Here is an 18762-nt window from a genome sequence, read left to right as displayed (position 1 = left end):
ATTGCGTTTTTTATGTGGACTGGAACCTCCGACCTCCAATGACGAAGCAACGGAAGCCTCTACTATACTAGCGGGGTCGCTCTACGCAAAATGTTTGAAAATATCGGCGCCAAAAACGTACACCAACGCTAGTCAATGGTAGGTGTGCCAGAAGCCTACCCACCCAAGCAACCAACTGCGTGAAAACCAATACAATGTCCCAACGGAAGTGGAGTCTCGTGCGGTTATGCGTTACATTGTCCAAAAATTACCGACAACAGCAGCGACAGCGGCTACTTAAACTTTATTAAATTCGCAACTCTCCTAGTAACTAAACAACAAAAGTGCCTTGCGGAACGAAGCGCAAAACCATAATGTACCAGCTAAACAGTGTACAACACATATGGCGAAACGCAACCTTGAATAACGAAGAAAACTAACCGCAAAACAATAGAAATACAAGATAAAACGCTGCGCTAAATCTACACTATGAGATCTCAGAAGAGGCATGAGCGTACACATAAAAGAATGAAGGCAAGGAGATCATAGACGTGAAGCGATGTTTCAGGCATTCCGTACAAAATACCAAACATTCTAACGATAGTGGCGAAATCCACATCGAAAAGTCCGCCAGATAATGCCACATCAAGGAATCTTAGGAGGGAGCTTGGATACAGCCTCCTTGACGGCAATTCTGCCACGCTCAAAACGTTGTTGGGCTTCGGTGCGTTCAGCCGTCTTTTGCGCCACAATCTCCGTCCATGCCGTAACACGGTTCTCCAGCGCCTGCTTGGCCGCTTTCTTCCTCTCGCTTGCCGGAGGAGTCATGATAATGCGAACGATTGGGAGCAAATCACGAATTCCGCAAATAAAATTTAAAGCAGCAGAGTTAGCGGAATTAAATCACGGTAATAGTAAATAATTAAATTTAAGTAAAAACTCATACTGGGATACATTCAGGATAGGAGTTTGACAGCCGCCCATACTGGCGACCGCATACTTCGTAACCAGCGAAGTCCATCAAACGAGAGTGCCACCCGGCGGTAGGCCTGCCGTTCCTTGTTTACCACACAGACTACACTTGTTTGTAGTTTTGAAACTGTTTTAATTTGTGTTACAATTTACCGAAAGCTATAAAAATTACAGCGGTACCAGAAAAATTATTGGGCTACCGCATAATTCACAGAAAACAAAAGCCCCAACGATCAGGCTTATCACAACTGTTGAAAGGAGCAAACAGCGCTCATTCTAAGGATTACAACGCAGCAGCTGTAAAATTATTCGCTAGAAACGTGCTAAGTCATTATTAAAACGCGCAGAAAAGCACAAAACAGCAAGAGATTTAAACAAAAAGAGCCCATACAGTTTAAATCATCCCGCCGTGCTTTAAAAATACAAACGGCCGATCGGCAAAATCCTCACTTCCAGTAGCTGTGGGGAATGCCACGCAGAGAGTGACGCTGCACAACGATGTGCTTGCGCTTCTTCTTCGGTTTCTGGACAGTGCCGAAGTCATCATCCACCCACAGCATGTCCACGGGCAAAAATTCAACCGGATCCTTAAAATCCAGCTTGTGCTCTGCCCACCAGTCATCCACGTCTAAGTCTGGCTCTTTCCAGTCCTCGAAACTGCCAGATCCCCAGATATTTGGAACAGGCTTGTCGTCCATGGTGTACAACATACGGCCGCACGAACCCGGGCCATTATTCTCACAGTCCACACAACAAAGCTCTTCTTCCACCACTCGCTTGTTGTGTTCTGCCATGCGCTGATGACGCTCACACGGAGTTTCCGGCGGGTTAAATAGGGATGGCAAACCACATTCCTTCCGCAGACGTTCAGATGCTTCACGTCGAACTGGAGTGTCGGGATACAGAATAAACCCGATCTTCAAGTAATACATCTGCGACTCCGACTGGCGGATGTTCTCAATCTCCAAAGCCACCTGAGCCTCGAAATCCAACGGCTCCGGTTCTACAACAGTTAAGGCCATGATTTCGGAATTAGAAAGCTTGCAGAGCTCCGAAATAGAAATATACGGGCCAACCAAGGAACGCCAAAAGTACACAAACTCAGCGATGTGTTCCTGGTTCACAGAAACATACGCAACAGAATCAGAAAACTTGACAAACTTACGGCGTTTCTTATCATCCTGTTCCGCGCAAATCAAACGCCCGCGCTCTGATTTGTAAAATTCCATCTCCATTGTATGAAAGAGCAGAGATTTAAACCAGAACAAATGACGGCAAGAGTCTGAAGAATTTAAAAGCTGCAGCTAAAAATGCAAAAAGCAAGATTAAACAGGAAAACTGCTGACACCCAGCTGTACAGACTGGAGACAGCTGAGCACTATGTGACTGCCACTGCCCTAAAATTTAGCGACATACGGGCGGTCGGTACAGTGACATAATTGTTTACATGTTCAAACGTGAAGACTTTGCGTTTTTAGACTGTCATTTGTGTGTTAGAATGGTTTTCCGTCGGATTATCTGCCACATTCTGATTTTAAACAACCGGAGAAGTCTGATTTGAACCGATTTAAACAGCCAAATCTGCGTTCCAGAGAATGAATGGTAAGCCATTTCGTAGAATAGCTGCACCTTGCACAGGCTGTAAAAATAACGTTAAAGATCTAATTGTAAACGGAAAACAGGTTCTGTACAGAATTCTATAGACTTGGAGTAAAATACTCAACACCAAAGATAATGCTCCTCCGTAAAACAAAAAATACAGAAGCTAAAATAAAAAGGTACTAAAACAGGGCTGTAATTGCAGGGGAAAATCATCATTACACCGCAGCGCCCATGTTATCGTCGTCGTCATCACGGCGTGGACGGTGGCGTTTGGCGATTGAAGCATCTCCTGTCCTTCATGTAACAGCCAACGAGTTTGTTGCAGTTGCTGCTGTTGTCGGGATGACGAGCGCGGGTCCGCTGCATTCAGGCGATCGAAATAGCGCTGCTCTGCTTCCAAGCGGTGATCCTCGTCAATATTGGAAACCAATTCCTCTATATGCTGATTATACGCGTCCACGAGCGTAACAACGGCACCATGGTCTCCCGTTTCCCCCGGGACATAATCCAACGCAGTGAGAAACTGGACAGGATTGCGCACCACATTGATGCCGTGGTTCCGACGGAGTTCGCAAACAATTTGCCCGATGAGCCATCCTTGGCGGAAGTCCACCCGCAGGTAACGCAACAATGCATAGTGTGCATCCTTTGACAGATCCAGAGTGTGGACAAAACGGTTATATTTGTCCACCGTCATCTCCAATCCATTATGGTAGATTTTGCCGCGGAAACGCAATCGAGTGTCGGGATGCAGTTCCACGTAATCGGCGTCCGGATTGTAGGGACAATTAATCAAACCAGATGGGGGAATATAACTCTTTCCTCCACGAGCATAGTCATGCGGAGACGGACGAAGGCCACAATCCACCATGAGATGGGACCATTCAAACGTTGGTTCAGGCCATCCAACATGAGGATCGGGGTACATTGGTGGCTGAACATCGGCCAAGACATCTGCCAAAACCTGCACTGAATCTTCCGAGGAACTCGTAGTATCCTCATGCATGAAGGAATGATGTGCTGGCACTTTCGGGCGATGCATTATAGCGATATACAGTAATTAAGCCACAAACTCAGTGTAAAGAGAGAGTAGATTCAGACGAGGCTGAAAGCGAATTGATAACTAACATTAATCTTGCAGGTACGAAGAGCATTTGCGGCCATTTATCAGCGCCTTTCCTGCACAGTTGGTATGCAAAAGAGCAACGAACGCTACTACGTCATCGCGGACTGTCCAATGGCGACTACGCGCACACTCCAACTGTACGTACAGCGGTTTTGGGAATTTTCCAGATAGTTTAATGCAGTAGAAAGTAAAAATTTCAATCCTTAGAGTTCAAAAATAAAATAAAATAAATGTACAAATTTACACGGCCGCTCGGCCTTTTAATCCAGATTACATAGGGTACAAATTCGGCAAAATTTCGCTAAATCAGACTTCATTTCAGGCCAGAAAAACCGAAGGTGTTTATATAAGTAATCATATGGCGAAATGGCACTGCCATACTTATGGAGCAACCGACGGTGTACTGATTCAGCTAATATTTTACGCCATTGAAACGGTATCAGAATTTTAGGGATTCTTTTCTGGATATCCTCTCTTTCGCCGTAATGGCAGATAATGCCTTTTACTTTCAGAACTAGAGGGAGATGCCAGGCCGCGTATGCAGATTCCTCAAGAGTGCAATCTCCATCAACAACGGCGTCCCACAACATCATGTCACTACACTCCATCTGGCGATACCTCCAGAATTCCTGTTTATCCAGGGCGTCATCTGATATTACGCCCTGAGGCCAGAACTGCTCAATTGGACGCGCCCAGGCCGGAGCTGGAAAGATCTTGTCTTCTACAGTAGGCGGTGAAATCTGTGATGGCTGCATCGGCCCGATCTCCATTGCGTTACAGGTAATTGACGAAGTATCACTGGCCACCGGGGCAACTAGTTCAGATTGGCCCCCTCCCGGCTGGGATACATTCAGAATAGCCGGTTCCCTATCATTTGTGGCCATGCGCTTTTTAGCGTCAGCCGACGGGTCTCTTTTACGCTTTTTGTCGTTCATCTGGTTCACAAGTCTTTCCACAGGTTTCACCACACGCCCGGAGCGGGTTTTGAGCAATGGAACTGCCTCCATCTGGTTATCCAGATATTCAGCATACTCAGCATCAAGGCGCGACGATGCTGAGTCAACGGATGGGATCACCGGCGGCGGCGCGGGCGCCTCAACTAATTCATCGGGGCATTCCTTTTCCACACAATCGAGCAATTTCGGTAAGTGCTCGTCTTGAAGAATAGTATCAACGTCACGAAAATTATAGGGCTTTAAGCGGCTGACATGGACAGTGTCAGTTTTGACATTTCCACGCCGATTACTCTTTACTACATAGTGCACCGGCCCTGACTGACGCACAATTTCCCATCCAGCAGTCCAACGGGGCATAAGGGATGGATTCTTCCCCGCTTTTCGATGTAGCACATAAACTAAAACCTGATCTCCGGATTTATACGAAGTATGCGATATATTAGCATCATATCTAATTTTGTCTTTAAGCTTATGGCGAAACTCTTCAGCATTCACCAAGTCCAGGGCCTCACCAAGGCCGCGCTGCATCTGCTGTACGTATACATGGGCGGGAATCACGAAATCCTCTTCGAAAGGCAAGAAATTATTTATCGGTAAGCGCATCTCGGTGCCTTGCATCATGAAGAATGGTGTGCGGCCCGTTCGCTCGACAACCTTGCTGTTAAATGCAGCACAAAGTGCTGGGAGGAATATGTCCCAGTCACTTTGCTGCTCATTCACATACTTGGCTAGCGCCTTTTTGATTTCCCCTACGCGTTTTTCAACCAGACCGTTACCCTGCTGGTGGCCTGACGCCGTCGGTGCGTGAGCAACACCCGCGAGAGCTAAGAGCTCTCGAAACATTTCTGACATAAAATTACTACCGCGGTCTGAGGTGATGTGCACAGGCATGCCGAAGACCGTGAGTATACGACGATAAAAGAACAACGCCAAAGTGGCGGCATCATTTCTCTCAACTGCCTCAGCCACAATGTATTTGCTCCCGTAATCAACAGCGATTATTATGTTTTTATTTCCAGATTCCGTCGTTGGGAGGGCCGGAGCAACATCGATTGCCCAAACTAACCGGGGAGGAACCGTTGGATTTGACTGGAGAGCACCGGCCGGTGCTGTAGCAAGAGGATTTTGTGCAAGACACGCCGGGCAAGAAGCACAATAACTTTTAACAGACTCGAACATACGGGGCCAATAAAAATACTTGTACATCCTTTTGTAGGTGGCCAGGACGCCCAAGTGTGCTGCTAACGGGGAATCATGGTTATCCTGAAGGAACTGAAGCCGCCAGTGAACAGGTACATACATGCAGTAATAGATCTTCCGGTTTAATTCAAACTTGTAGTATACAACGCCCTGTTTCACTACAAATTTGTTTAGGTGTAATTTCTCGTGCTCTGACATCTTTTCCTTTTTATTTTCTAGGAGCAGCCGCCATCGGACAATTCGCGCATCGCGAGACTGCTCTTCAGCCCAGTATGAAGCCTTATCGTCAGTAATTAACTTCTGCACCTTATCCTCATCAAAGGCTTTCATGTCTTCCTCTGGGATGGCTTTAACTTCGGCCGACATCATCTCAAAGCGGATATCCACATAATCTCTTTCCAGGATAGCGAAACAACACTCGATCATCGCCACATCACCGGCAAAAGGGTAGGTTTGCCGATAATCGAACTCAATATCCGAGTCATCAGAATTAGGTTCCGGTTGCTCTCCTGGATTTCTGCTCAACGCGTCAGCAATTACATTCTCCTTGCCAGGTATGTGCACAGGTTTAGTGTTAAATTGCTGGATATACAACGCCCAGCGCCCAAGGCGGCCAGCGGCATCGCGCATATTATTTAAAAACACTAAAGCTTGGTGATCGGTTTGTACTTCGAACTGATAGTCAGACAAATAATGCTTCCACTTCTTTAAGGCACAGATAACCGCGTAAGCTTCAAGCTCAGTAGGGAAATACAGTCTTTTTTGCGTCTCTGTCAACTTGCGACTCAAATATGCGATAGGTCTCCAGTTCGTCGGCACATCAGTTGGTTTATCCTTGGGACATTGCATAAGGACTGCACCCACCGCAATAGTACTGGCATCGACGATAACACGCGACAAAGCCTCCGGGTCATAACGGGCCAAGACCGGCGCCGTCACCAAGGCCTCCTTCAATTGTTCCACAGCCCTGCACTGATCCGTTCCCCATTCGAAGGTAACTTTTTTAGGAATTAATTTTTGAAGCGGCTCAGCGATCTCTTGAAAGTTCTTAATGAATTGACGATAATATCCTACCATGCCCAGGAATCTGAGAATATCTTTCTTATCTTTTATAGGGCCAAATTCTTTAACCGCCTGGATCTTCTCTGGATCCGTACTTATACCAAATTGATCGACTGTGTGACCCAAGAACGTTATTGAATTTACAAATAATTCTGTTTTTTCAGGGTTAATCGTCCAGCCGCATTCCTGGAGCCGCAAAAAGAGCTCCTGTAAATCACGCATATGATCTGCCAGGTTTTTACTGAAGACAATAATGTCATCAATAAAAACCAACACGTTCCTCCACTTCATGTTCGCAAGCGTCAAATCCATGGCGCGCTGGAAAGCCGAAGGCGCGTCCTTCATCCCAAAAGGTAAGACTTTGTATTGAAACGTGAACTCCTCACCAACCATTGTGGTTTTACATCTGTCTTCCGGTTTGATTTTTATTTGCCAAAAGCCACTCTTTAAATCAATTTTGCTAAAAACCGTAGCTTTATCGAGGGCATTTAATATGTCGTCAACTCTGGGAAGCGGGTAACTGCTGCCCATTAATCTTTCGTTAAGCTTACGGAAATCCACGGTTAAACGCCGGGATTTATCCTTCTTCTTTACGATACAAATGGGACTGCCCCACGCCGAATTTGTTGGCTCAATAATGCCGTCTTTAATCATTTCCTGAGTTTTAGCTTGGAGCCATTTACGATCCTCGAACGACGTACGATACGGAGGCGTTCTAACCGGCAAACTCGTACCTGTGTCCACGGAGTGCTCATAAATGGTACAGCATCCCACAGGGCGGGCTTTAGTCGGTAAAACTGATTTTGCCTGATAGAATATAGCCTTTAGTTCTTCCTTGCTAGGGCAAATATCTCCCACTTTAATCTTTGCGAAAGTTTCCTCTGTTTCAGGATCAACAGCGCTGACGGCAGGTGGCGGCAACTGCATGGCCACACATTCATGGACTTTCTCCGGCACTGGAATGCCCTTGTCATCACTGGGAACATCACTAATCGCTTCTTGACAATTCTCTTGGAACTCCGGCGAGTCCATCTGATAGACCGCATCGACGAGCGCGACTTCGCCAAGGTTAGTTTCTTCATTCAACACTAACGGTTTGTCCGAAACGTTGACCACACACACTCTGCAATTACCGTACTCGTTAAGCGTTAAAACGCCATCCAGCAATACGCATTTTTATTCGATTCTGGAATTTTTCCTTCATAGAGAAAAGGCTGAGTATATAAATACTCATCCTGGAACTCCATGAATTGCTCATCGGACATAGACGTCGTGGCGCGAATAATTCCTTGCGAGTGGGGTTGAATTATGACCGATGAAGTTGGAAATAGCTCCATTTTGAAGCAATCAATCGGGCCGGGTTCTGGCTCAAAGCGGTAAATGTCATGTTCGGCCGAATTAACTTCAACCTGTGCTTGGGCTTGTTTCAGGTGGGCGTCCCTGTACGCCAGTTCAATGACATCTTTCGAATACACGCATGCCGGGATATCTGTGGATTCACGGACGTCCTGAGACCGTTTCGGTAAATTTTTAGCCGTCGGTTGTTGCAACGCCGGTGCCGGCTCCACTGTCTCAGCCGACATTTGGCTTGCGGCCTCGCGCTCGGCGTATTCCCGCCGAATTCTACGGCTGTAACTGGACTTTTTACGCCTAGGAGAATTCCTTCCCGAACCTTCCGGTGATGGTTCGTAATTTCCTACGGTGGGTTGTACTGAATTAGCAGCTGCAGATTCGCTCAATGCTTTTTGTCTCTGAATGTCATTCCAGATTTCCCACTGTTCATTAATATTAATTTTTGTCGCAACATCGTAGGTCGCTCTGACATCCTCCGAAACGAACTCAGACGGCTTCGGCGGCGGTGAGTTACTAATTATTTGAGCATTTATTTCCCTTTGCTTCTCCGCCTGTCTATCTTCATAGGAGGTCGGACACGGGCCGATATTGATGGGTTTCATGCCATCAGCTGGAATAAAGCTACCGTTCTCGAATTCACCTGCGGGAGCCGGATTGTCCACGGAAAAGGTAACTTTACGTTTCCCTGTAGCTTTCTGTGCGGCCAACTGTTCATTTCTTTTAATTGTTTCAAAATGCCGACGGTCATTAATCGAGTTTCGACACACGTCGCAGTTTTTCTCATATCGTTCGATTTCTATTATACAATCAGGCCAGTAAAATAATTTCACCAAGTACGGATATAGCTTTTCATGCCGGCCGTACGCTTGCCGATGAATAAGAATTTCGTGGAAGCAGGCGATTAATTTCTGTCGCCATTGGTGCGGCACGTAAATTCTTGGACATGCACCACTATGATCGGGTACTCTGCACAATATACCTTCGCAGATAATAAACCGATTAATCTCGTACTTTGTGAAATTCGTATTAGCATGCGACGGCTTTTTGTACATTTTGTACCACATCCGGCTATCAACACACTGCTGCTGAGTTTCGCGCCAAAACTGTGGATCTCTGAAACGTTGTTCCGATGGAAACAACTGTTTATCCTGTGGCCTATCCATCGGCGTCATCCACTTCTTCAACTCCGGATTCCGTGCCATGTAAGAGGGGTAATCATGGACTTCATCGACGTCTCTGCGGTCGCGCTCAACAGGTATAACATTAAGCAATTTGTTATCCATGCTAAGACATTCGACAACCTTCGCTGATTTCTCCAAAACACCCATGTATAGATATTTTGCTGCAGGATGCTGTTTCAATACTGCGTCAACTGAAGAAATTTGAATGGGAAGCTGCAAGGGATCGTCACCCCCACGAACTTGACTGGAGCCAGAATTAGGCGCGGGACTAACCGATGTCGGAGACGAGGTACTCGGACTGCCTGCCGGTGACGGCTGAACAACTTTTTCCTTTTTAATTGGCGGCTGGGAGGACACCTGTTCTCTCCCCCGCGAACTTGACTGCATACTATTCACAATTATTTCGCCGCCTCCCCCACGAACTTGACTTGGTTCTGGGTTTTTCTCCACTTAAATTTCTTGCTTAATTGCAGGACGGACGGGTTCGTCAGCAACGGAAGCTGCTTTTGGGAGATATTGGCGAATCATCTCCTGTACTACACTACGCACAAACTCCTCATCACGCTGATCAGATCCCTTTTTAATCGGAGCTACGTGAACTGGTGTAGTTTCTTTAATTTCCGTTTTCACCGGGGCATCAGCCGTTTTTATCACCGGTAGCGGCGGGACTGGACGCGGCCACTCCTGCTTAGCCTTTTGTAAGTGTAAGATACAAATTTCTGGGTCAGCTTTTGCCAGAATTAAATGAGCTGACTCAGACGGTACGAATTTTGCTTCTTTAGCGACACCGATGCGCTCTGTTAACATCAACGCTGGAATTGACGGGGACGGCTTAACTCCCGCAGGAATTAATGGATCAAAATCGTGAGAGCGGATAACATCCGACATCAAGTGAGTTTCACGACGTAAAAATGCCGGTGCATTAGGCTGTCTACGCGAGAGACGCCACGTCATGGTGTTCATATCCAGGATAAAAGGCTTTGTAGCTAAAAAGTCTAAACCTAAAACCACGTGGTCCCTGTCAAAAGTGGAACTCACAAGCATAGCGTGCTCGAAGGCCATACCAAACTCGTGGATTGTAACCACTACAGACAACGGCTCGATCAACTGTCTTCCTTGATACGCTGTATGTACAACCCTGCCTTTAATATGATCAGGACAGCGATGAATATTTAATTTTAAATCTTTCGCCATCTTCAATGACATAACAGAAATACTAGAGCCCGTATCCAGCATAGTCTTCACTTTCTGATAATTTATATCGATTACAGAATACCAAGCCTGGGCATCCAGCGTCGGCAACAAACAAACGTGATCTGCCAACGGATATTGCGAAAAATCCTGAACTTCCATTTTATTGCACTGTGGCGGCGATGTGGACAAACCGGCCGGTAAGTCCAACTCCATCATATTAATTTGCTGCTGCGGGTTGTTGTAACGTGCCAACAATTCTGCAGATGGCTCATACTGACGGGGAAGTACAAATTGATTCGTACAACCAGCTGCAGGATGAAGGCCATGACAGCGGAAGCAAATCTCGACTCCGCGATTTGTTCGCCATTTATCTTTCAAGATATTTCGTTCATCAAAGGGAGGCTGACTACTGGCCTGTTGATTCGGTCTGTAATTCTGGTTCTGATTTTGATTTTGTTGGCGGTTATTATTATTGTTATAACCACCACGCCCGCGATAATTATTATTATTATTTCGGTAATTTCCACGATTATTACCGCCATCATAATTGTTGTTATTCGCAGGGCCATTCTGTTGGTACTGCTGATCGAAATTCTGCACCGGTTGTTGGAATTGCGGCTGTATAACCGGCATCATTGGATTCATCATTTGAACTGGGACAGGCATAGGAGCCTGCATGGGAATTGGTTGAGGGAAAGTCTGCGCAAATTGTACCGGGTGTTGTTCAACAAATGGTGGCTGTGAATACACCGGAACTGGCACAAATTGCGGCTGGGGAACATTCAGGACGGGTTGGATTGGAGCCACCGAATTTTGCGGCTGCGGAATCACCGTTTCCGTGTACGAGCGGGAGTATCGGCCTCGATTGTTGCCATAATTTCCGCGGCCTCCCCGGTTCGAATAATAATTTCCTCTTTGAGACGAGCCACCACGGCCGCCTCGATTTTCATAATTCGAATTATTATTATTGTTATTGCCGGCACTTCTCGGTTCTGAAGGGGCATTTCTCTGAGTTGATTCAGGTGCCTTCTTATCTTTATTCATACGCTTCCATAACTTCTCGCACTCTTGTAGTTTCTTTTCAAATTCCGCATAATTTTTAGGTGCCGCATTATAAATTTCACGGAACCATGCCGGTCGATGTTCCTGTACGCCATCAAGGAGTGCTTCCACCTGCTCTTCGTCAGATGTTTTTAGTTCCTCAAACCATGGGAGGAAACTATCCAGGTAAGCACGGACTGGTTCATAAAATTCCAATTTGCGGTTATTCATTTTTCTGCGAATATCGGCTTTAGATAGAGAGCCGTTAAAGTGCTCTACAATAGCTGGCTTAAAGAAATCTGACCACGATTTGCCTTTATTGTCCTTCCAGAATTTTTCAAACCATTGAAAGGACGGACCGGTGAATGCACCGATTACTCTGCGACACGTTGTTTCATCATTCCAGTTATTCGTGGCTCTGCATTGTTCAACATTCATGAGCCATCTTTGAATTTTTTCCGGATGAGCATCGTCAAAGGCAAGGAGCTTCATGCCTCCTACTATTTTATCGCTATCTTTCTCCACAAATTTCGCTAAGAGTTCAACAACACTTTCTTGTGTAAGCGTCGTTCTATCCGAAATTTGGGTCTGTTTATTCAGCCATTCCTCCAGCTGAGGATTTCTGGACATAGACTCATTGCTGGCCGTGCTACTGGGGCGACGGTGTTCATCCTCCATCAGGGCATCATCCATCAGTTCATTTTCTGTATCGGAACTGTCTCTATTTTCTGTTCCCCGTATCTGGCGACTAGATTCGTCAGCTGTTCTTTTCAGAATTTGTTGGCGTAAATCTGTTGAGCCATTTTTCCTCTGTTTGGCAGATGCCGTTTCCCTTGGAATTTGACTTTCTGACGATGAACGCGGCATGGACTGAGCTTCCGAGAATTCGACTCGTGATTCCTGCCTAGGCCTCCGCAAGATACCAGCTGGATTACTGCCAGTAGCTAAAGGCTGATCCACGTATGACGAGAAATTCTGGGGATTAAATGGTGTAAAAACGGGAGGACGTAATACGTCTCCTGTTGCTACCGGCGCTTCCCTTTGAAAGTATCCTTCACCGCCGCCAAGAGCAGCATCTGAATTTCGAAGCCGACGAAGTTCGTCATACGCTTGCTTTAGGTCCACTTCCATCTTGGTAAGTTGGTCTTGTTTTTCATGCCATTCCTTTCGGCATTGCGCATTTTCTTCATACAGCCGATTACACCTTTCAGACTTTTCATATGCGTCAGCCTGTGCTGTATTTTTCGCTTGAATCGCGTTCTCACAATTATCACATCTTTTGTCCTTTTTCAAATCTTTTAATTCCTTTTGGGCCTTCTGAACATTCTCTCGCTCTGTGGTTAACAGACCCTGCAGTCTCTCAATTTCCTTTTGGGACGAATCGTCCTTTTCTTTGGGAATATGCATCGGGCCGACCGAAGATTTGTTATTCAGCTGCACTCTCGCTTGTGTGAGTTCACGCTGTAGAGAGTCTTCCGCATCTTTAGCCCGTTTCTTTTCATCTTCCAAATCTTTGGTGAGTTTTGTGACCAGGTTCTGCGCATCCGTCAAATTTTTATTAGTTAATTTATGCGCATCTTTCTCAGAATTACAACCTTTCTGAGCTTTCGACAGCTTTTGGTTCAAATCAGTTATTTGTTTCGTTAAATCCGGTGCTGGTTGCGCACTGAGGCCATCAATCGTAGCTTTCGCGTTTGAAAGGTCTCTCTGAGCGTCTTCCAACTGTTTTTCAAAATTACGATTCGTGTCTTTTAAAGTATCGCGCTCATCTTGCATTGCATTAAATGCGGCCTCCGCATTTCTGTTGGCTTGTCTTAAGGTGTGCAAATTATCATTCGCAATGCGTATTTCATTAGCCAATCTGTCATTTTCTATTTGTTCATTTTCGAATTTGATACGCATTTCATTGAAATCGTTTTGAAATTTCAATTTTTCGTTTCGTTCCGCATCTACGCGGGCGTCTAACGACATAGTATTACCCATTTCATCTACTTTTGTTTTTGTAGATGCGATAAGAGTGCGGAGGCTTTGGATCAACACGGGCATAGTTTGCCGAACTATCAAGCCCACGTCCTGGTCAGTTTCTGCCGCAGCTAACTGCTCATCGACTTCCCTAGCTTGAGTAAGGAAGTCTTCATCAGGTTGTTCGAAATCCTTTTCTGACACAAAACTGTGTAATTTTAGTTGTGCCGGGTGGAATGTCATTGTTCCACCTCGAATGCTTTTACTTGCTCTTGTTTCTGATCCCTCTGAAATATCCGCCTTATCTGCAGCCGACAGCGCTATCAAATTGTTGTCCGACTGGGACGACTGGGGTTCCATCTGGCTCTCAGCCACACTTGGAGTCTCCGATATGGGTTCATCCAATATCGCACCAGATGCCTGGGCTGGAACTTTCTCCTTGGCACCGCGCGTGACGCGCTCATTTGCTGCCTGTTTTTTGGGAGTTTTTCCCGTCGCTTTAGACGCTGTAAGTGCAGCTTGGGCCGCCTCTCCGTCTATTCAAATCTTCCGTGTATTCTGGCAGCCACCTGTTTGCATCCTGCACAGCCGCTTTAAACTGCTCATCAGTGATGTCCAGGTAAGCTTCAGGGATACATCCCTCGTACTCAATCCAAGGTTTAAAATGTGCTGGCAATCTCGTTTTGGAATTTAAGAACCGCCTGATTTCCTGGTAATCAATCCATGACTTTCCACAGAATGCATCTTGTGCTTCTGGTGGTTCAACATTAAGAGCAAAGTACATCAAATTTAACGGAATTTCTTTTGCGTTAAATTTGAACCTTGTCTAGGCTCTCGACCCATCGTACGCCCCAATAATCACTTTGTTGTCTGGAATTTTACGCGGTGGTGGGCGATTTCTAGGAATCGAACCGCCCGACATTTCAGCTTTTTTATTTTAAAATTAACCTTTGCGGCTAATTAAAATATTATATACAGCAGCGATTGTGCTACCGTTTCCGACAAATACCGTTATTGCTATTGTGCAATAACGATCACTTCCCAATCCTCCTTTGAGGTTTGAATTGTTCCGTGATAATTAAATAGCAGTCGACCTTTACGGTTTCGACTGTAACTAATTCCTAAAATTACGCTGCTGCACTTTGCGTGCTGCCGTAATTTTAAGATTCACAGGTCAATCACCGTTTGCCGGTGTTTACCTTTTCACGGTCAACTCTCTCTAGCTGCTGATTTTGGCTACCGCTTGCGGCTTGCCTTTATCAGACTGCTGGAGATCGTTATCTCACCTGGCCACTGACAATGGCTCGGTGCTTACTATCTGATCTATCTGCAGGCCAGGTACACTGACACTGCAGATTACGCTTTATTCGCCGCGGTTACTGCTTTGCGCAGACAACCCGGAAATTACCCACACAGATACCAATTACTTACACAGCCGACCTTTAAGGTTTCGACTGTTTATTCCTACGGTCCAATTTAAGTTAAATTAATTTAATTGGCGAGGAAGCTCACCAGTGAGGAAGCTCACAATTGCGAGGAAGCTCGCTGAAAATAAATTAACTAGGCCAGATCGGGAACGCTGACCTCCTTCGGCGTACCTTTGCGGTTCGACGCCTTTCAAAACGGACCACTTTTTACCAATAAATTACCATCAAACGTTTCACCAATAATTTTCAGTTACATCGGGAAAATTAAAAGACACAGGTGGGCGCCATGTCGTGTATAAGCGTTCACGCCGATTAAGGCTCCATGAACAATCTTTACTCTTCCACGCCTGTAATGCTCAATCGGTAGGCACTCGTACTCTCAAACTGTAACAGAAGAACTATGGTGGAAATAGGACGAACAATTCAGGAACACTAGAAGATCAGGAATCCCTCAGGAACGAGCTAACCACAACTTCCGGTCGTGAGTCCTGCGAGGATCGGCAAGAGCTAGGACGATTGTGTCACGAGCAAACCTGTATTCTATGCAATAATCCGGGAGCGATCATGTACACCAGAAGGAACAAGTATTGCTGTCTCTTATCCAATTCACATCACAGTTCACAACGCTAGGAAATTGTAATTAGATAGCAGTCTCAGAAGTAAATCTCAGACTGCTGATTCCGATATTAGGCATCACCAGAACTTATATAGACTTCGCGTTATGACATCATATACATCGCTAGTAAAAGAGAACAGCAAATCACAGAAGAGATTGACTAGATATTCCTTTACGTTGCAGGTGGAAGGCGGACAGTCAGCATCCGTACGTACATCCGGCGTATGATCCTACTCCCATACGTCAGTATCACAATCATGTGAACAAACGAGCGTACTCGTATAAGCATTCTGACTCGTACAAGCAAGAAGGAGTTAGTAGCATTCCTGCTTTTACAGTACGGTATCTGTAGCATGCGTCAAGTGTACCATTTCCATAATTATGACGTTTGCGCTCGTATTTGTTCGTGCATGACTGAAAAGGTGATTTACTTTCTATGGAAATTTCTCTGTGGTCGTGCACTGCTTTAACAAGGCTGATGTGTAGTTTTATCTTTTGCTCGGCAATCGGCGTAGAATGTGGTCGAATTTCACAACCGTTGAAAAAAAGTCGTTGCCTAAGCTTGTGGTTCTGCAGAACGTTAGAAACACAGGATCAATAATCAAAGAAATTTACCAGTATTCCATCATAACAATCACGCTGAACTGATCACTGATGTACGTATGAAAATCTTCAAATACTGCGGAAGAAAAGTTATTTCTTGTATCCACGGTCGGTTTTTCATTGAATGTGACCACAATAGGATGATCATTATCTGCACATCTTTGAGTTATCGGCCGCAAAAGCACTTATTGCTGCAGCAGATTGTCCGTTGACTCAAAGCGTCCAATAAACAGGATAGCTTTAGTCCGTGTGTGACGAATGGCGTACAAAAATGGATGATCCGCAAAAAATTCCTGAGGTTCAGGAGGCGCATCCATGCTTCGGCCGGTAACGATTACTGCGCTGGCTGCGGCCGCTTTAGTACCTTTCTCATTAACATCTGGAAAAGATCTCGTTAAATACATTTCAGATGACACAGAGACTACATGTACTTATAGCTGTGACTACCAGTCTGTAAAATTTTACCTCCAGGAAATTAAATCTTAATGTTTGCCTGCACTCAGCGTGACAGAGCTCGCTATACGGCTGAAGCTCCAAAAGCGGCATACCTATCTGTAAACCCCGTCTATAGTCTCCTAACAAATTTTAGCTGATGAAAAAAAACTTACAGCAGAGGCACGATATTCTCTGCATTGTTTCAACAATAGAAAATTCGAGAATTTTCTATCAGTCTTGTATACAAGCTTCTATGAAATTAATAATCACGTAGTTAAATTTTGAGAGGTTCTGTCTGGTGAAACAACATCGAGAATGCAGTGTATCTGGCGCCCGGTACGAGGATGTATTACTGTGAAAATGTCCGGAATGCGAAAACCGTCGAATTACATATTATAAGTTTTACGCAACAGCCAATCATTTTTACGTGATCACAGCTAGAAGTTAGACGACAAGTCGACAACGCAGCGCTTGGACTGTTTGCGAAAAATGATCTTACGTAATCGTAGAAAAATAATACAATACAAATTTATGGAGCTTGTGTATGTTCCTGCTTCGTGTATTCGTATTTCGTAGTAACAACTACAATCAAAGCTAGTATACGCTTCTATTAGTTTATTGAAATAACTGCTATAAAATAAACCGTAAGCGTTGGCTACTGTTTGACCTTTGCAAGAATTCAAAGGATTTTTACATCTGCTTACCCCATTCGCTATTGCCAACTGAAACGCATCATCCTTGAGTTTTGAGCTCTTAGAACCCGGGAGTTTCTTGCCTTTTCCTGTGCTATTGGAAGTCTTTGATGTCGTCTTCACTTTCAGATCACTCATCAGCTGACCAAACGCTCCCGCAACATCCGCATCCGCTCCCGATTTGGAAAACTCCTTAAAATCCAGCGCTTTATGCAAATTGTCCCGGGTGGGGCCGCGTGCACCTAAATAGACCAGCACCATGGCATACAAAACACTGATGGGTGACACCAGGAAATTTCCCGCTGGCACCAGGGACGTCGCGCCACCATACAGAGCCAGAGAGACATTGTTGATCGTGGGACTTAGGTCCGGCATTGTGGCATACGTTAACGAAGTTTAGTGCAGTCAGCTGAGACAGCTGTCGCTTCAACTGCTGCAGCAATAAAAGCGCCCGCGTTATGCAATATAAGAGGTTGTGCAACTGTTGTTCTAGACAGTTAGCAGTTTATTAATGTACATTTTAATTGAAGGTAGGGCAAATTCGGAATTAAATGTGCGTTACCCGCTGGGCTTTCCATGAGTTATGGTTGAATTTTATGCAGGTGCAGCTGTTTAATTGTCTAATGGCTAATGCTATTAATGGAAGCAGCTACACCGGCTTGTGGTAATGTTTCGGTTTCACGTGAATTCATTGGCTGTTTATGGAATCATACGTAAACTTTGTAGAACGGATTCTTGGCTGCTTGATAGAATAACCGACACAAATGTTATAAATTCCATAATTCCGAAAATTTGTTATCGCTTTGCAGATTTGTAGAAACGCCACAAACAGCCTATTATGTATGTAATGATGTATGTAAAAACAGAACGATGATTTTTTGCAATATTGTAGCGATAGTATTTGTACGAACGATAATTGTGATTCATTCATCGCGTTCTGAATTTTTGTCCACTTTACCGGCTACTTCTTCTTCTCATGAATTTCTAGAATTCAGTCTTGTACTCAGCTTGCAGCATCAACTTGATTACTTGATCAACCTTGTCCTAATTTCTTGCTTGCTTGCACAACCTTGCTTCGTTTCTTGCATTGCATTGTAATTAAACATGCCTTGAGTTACGTTGTTGCGTTTGACGGCTTGGGATGAACCTGTGTCATCCCAATCGGAGTCACCTGTGTAATTGTGTTACAATATTAGTAAGAGCGTCCTCGGCCAGCATCGTTGCCGACCGTGCCACCTTTCCTCCCAACAGCCACATAATCGTGGCAAAGGCTGATCGTCAACCCACTAGAACATTAGCCAGATAGGCTGCTGCTACAATATCATACATAAACCAGCACGGGCAAAATTTAGAAACTGGTT

At 45.2% G+C, this 18762-nt stretch overlaps 2 protein-coding genes and 1 long non-coding RNA gene across 5 annotated transcripts; 2 read left to right on the top strand and 1 right to left on the bottom strand.

Annotated features, from left to right (window-relative positions):
• The first annotated feature begins 3479 nt into the window (after nucleotides 1-3479).
• Nucleotides 3480-4272, top strand: LOC129598769 (uncharacterized). Its single transcript, XR_008691799.1, has 3 exons — nucleotides 3480-3609; nucleotides 3695-3816; nucleotides 4131-4272. It is a non-coding gene; the product is annotated as an uncharacterized LOC129598769 (long non-coding RNA).
• A 2713-nt stretch (nucleotides 4273-6985) lies between these two features.
• Nucleotides 6986-16476, top strand: LOC129598738 (uncharacterized). Of its 3 annotated transcripts, none has more exons than XM_055496774.1 (4): nucleotides 6986-7250; nucleotides 7566-7688; nucleotides 7788-7965; nucleotides 15855-16476. In XM_055496774.1, exons 1-4 carry the CDS (start codon nucleotides 7120-7122, stop codon nucleotides 15897-15899), a joined length of 477 nt encoding a protein of 158 aa, XP_055352749.1. In that variant the 5' UTR covers nucleotides 6986-7119; the 3' UTR covers nucleotides 15900-16476. The 3 variants fall into 3 exon arrangements, 2 of the variants coding, with proteins under 2 accessions (XP_055352749.1, XP_055352750.1); XM_055496775.1 differs by lacking the exon at nucleotides 15855-16476 and adding an exon at nucleotides 8104-8210; XR_008691791.1 differs by lacking the exons at nucleotides 6986-7250; nucleotides 7566-7688; nucleotides 7788-7965 and adding an exon at nucleotides 14060-14247.
• Nucleotides 16163-17867, bottom strand: LOC129598740 (leukocyte elastase inhibitor-like). Its single transcript, XM_055496776.1, has 2 exons — nucleotides 17414-17867; nucleotides 16163-16653 (listed from the first exon to the last, which is right to left on the bottom strand). The coding sequence occupies exons 1-2, from the start codon at nucleotides 17774-17776 to the stop codon at nucleotides 16609-16611; spliced, it is 408 nt and encodes a 135-aa protein (XP_055352751.1). The 5' UTR covers nucleotides 17777-17867; the 3' UTR covers nucleotides 16163-16608.
• Nucleotides 17868-18762: the final 895 nt, after the last annotated feature.

This window comes from Paramacrobiotus metropolitanus, unplaced genomic scaffold (genome assembly GCF_019649055.1).
Source record: "Paramacrobiotus metropolitanus isolate TYO unplaced genomic scaffold, Prichtersi_v1.0 Parri_scaffold0000128, whole genome shotgun sequence".
NCBI lineage: Eukaryota > Metazoa > Tardigrada > Eutardigrada > Parachela > Macrobiotidae > Paramacrobiotus > Paramacrobiotus metropolitanus.
This window is presented reverse-complemented; position numbering and strand designations above follow the sequence as displayed.

Bases quoted from the DNA above. Each gene is read 5' to 3' on its own strand.
- LOC129598740 (XM_055496776.1), bottom strand. From the start codon at position 17,776: ATGCCGGACCTAAGTCCCACGATCAACAATGTCTCTCTGGCTCTGTAT. The intron at 16,654-17,413 runs GTAAGCAGATGT...GATCTTTTCCAG, and splicing joins AGTTGGCAATAGCGAATGGG to ATGTTAATGAGAAAGGTACT.
- LOC129598738 (XM_055496774.1), top strand. From the start codon at position 7,120: ATGATCTGCCAGGTTTTTACTGAAGACAATAATGTCATCAATAAAAAC. The intron at 7,251-7,565 runs GTAAGACTTTGT...CCTGAGTTTTAG, and splicing joins CGCGTCCTTCATCCCAAAAG to CTTGGAGCCATTTACGATCC. The intron at 7,966-15,854 runs GTTAGTTTCTTC...TTTACGTTGCAG, and splicing joins ACGAGCGCGACTTCGCCAAG to GTGGAAGGCGGACAGTCAGC.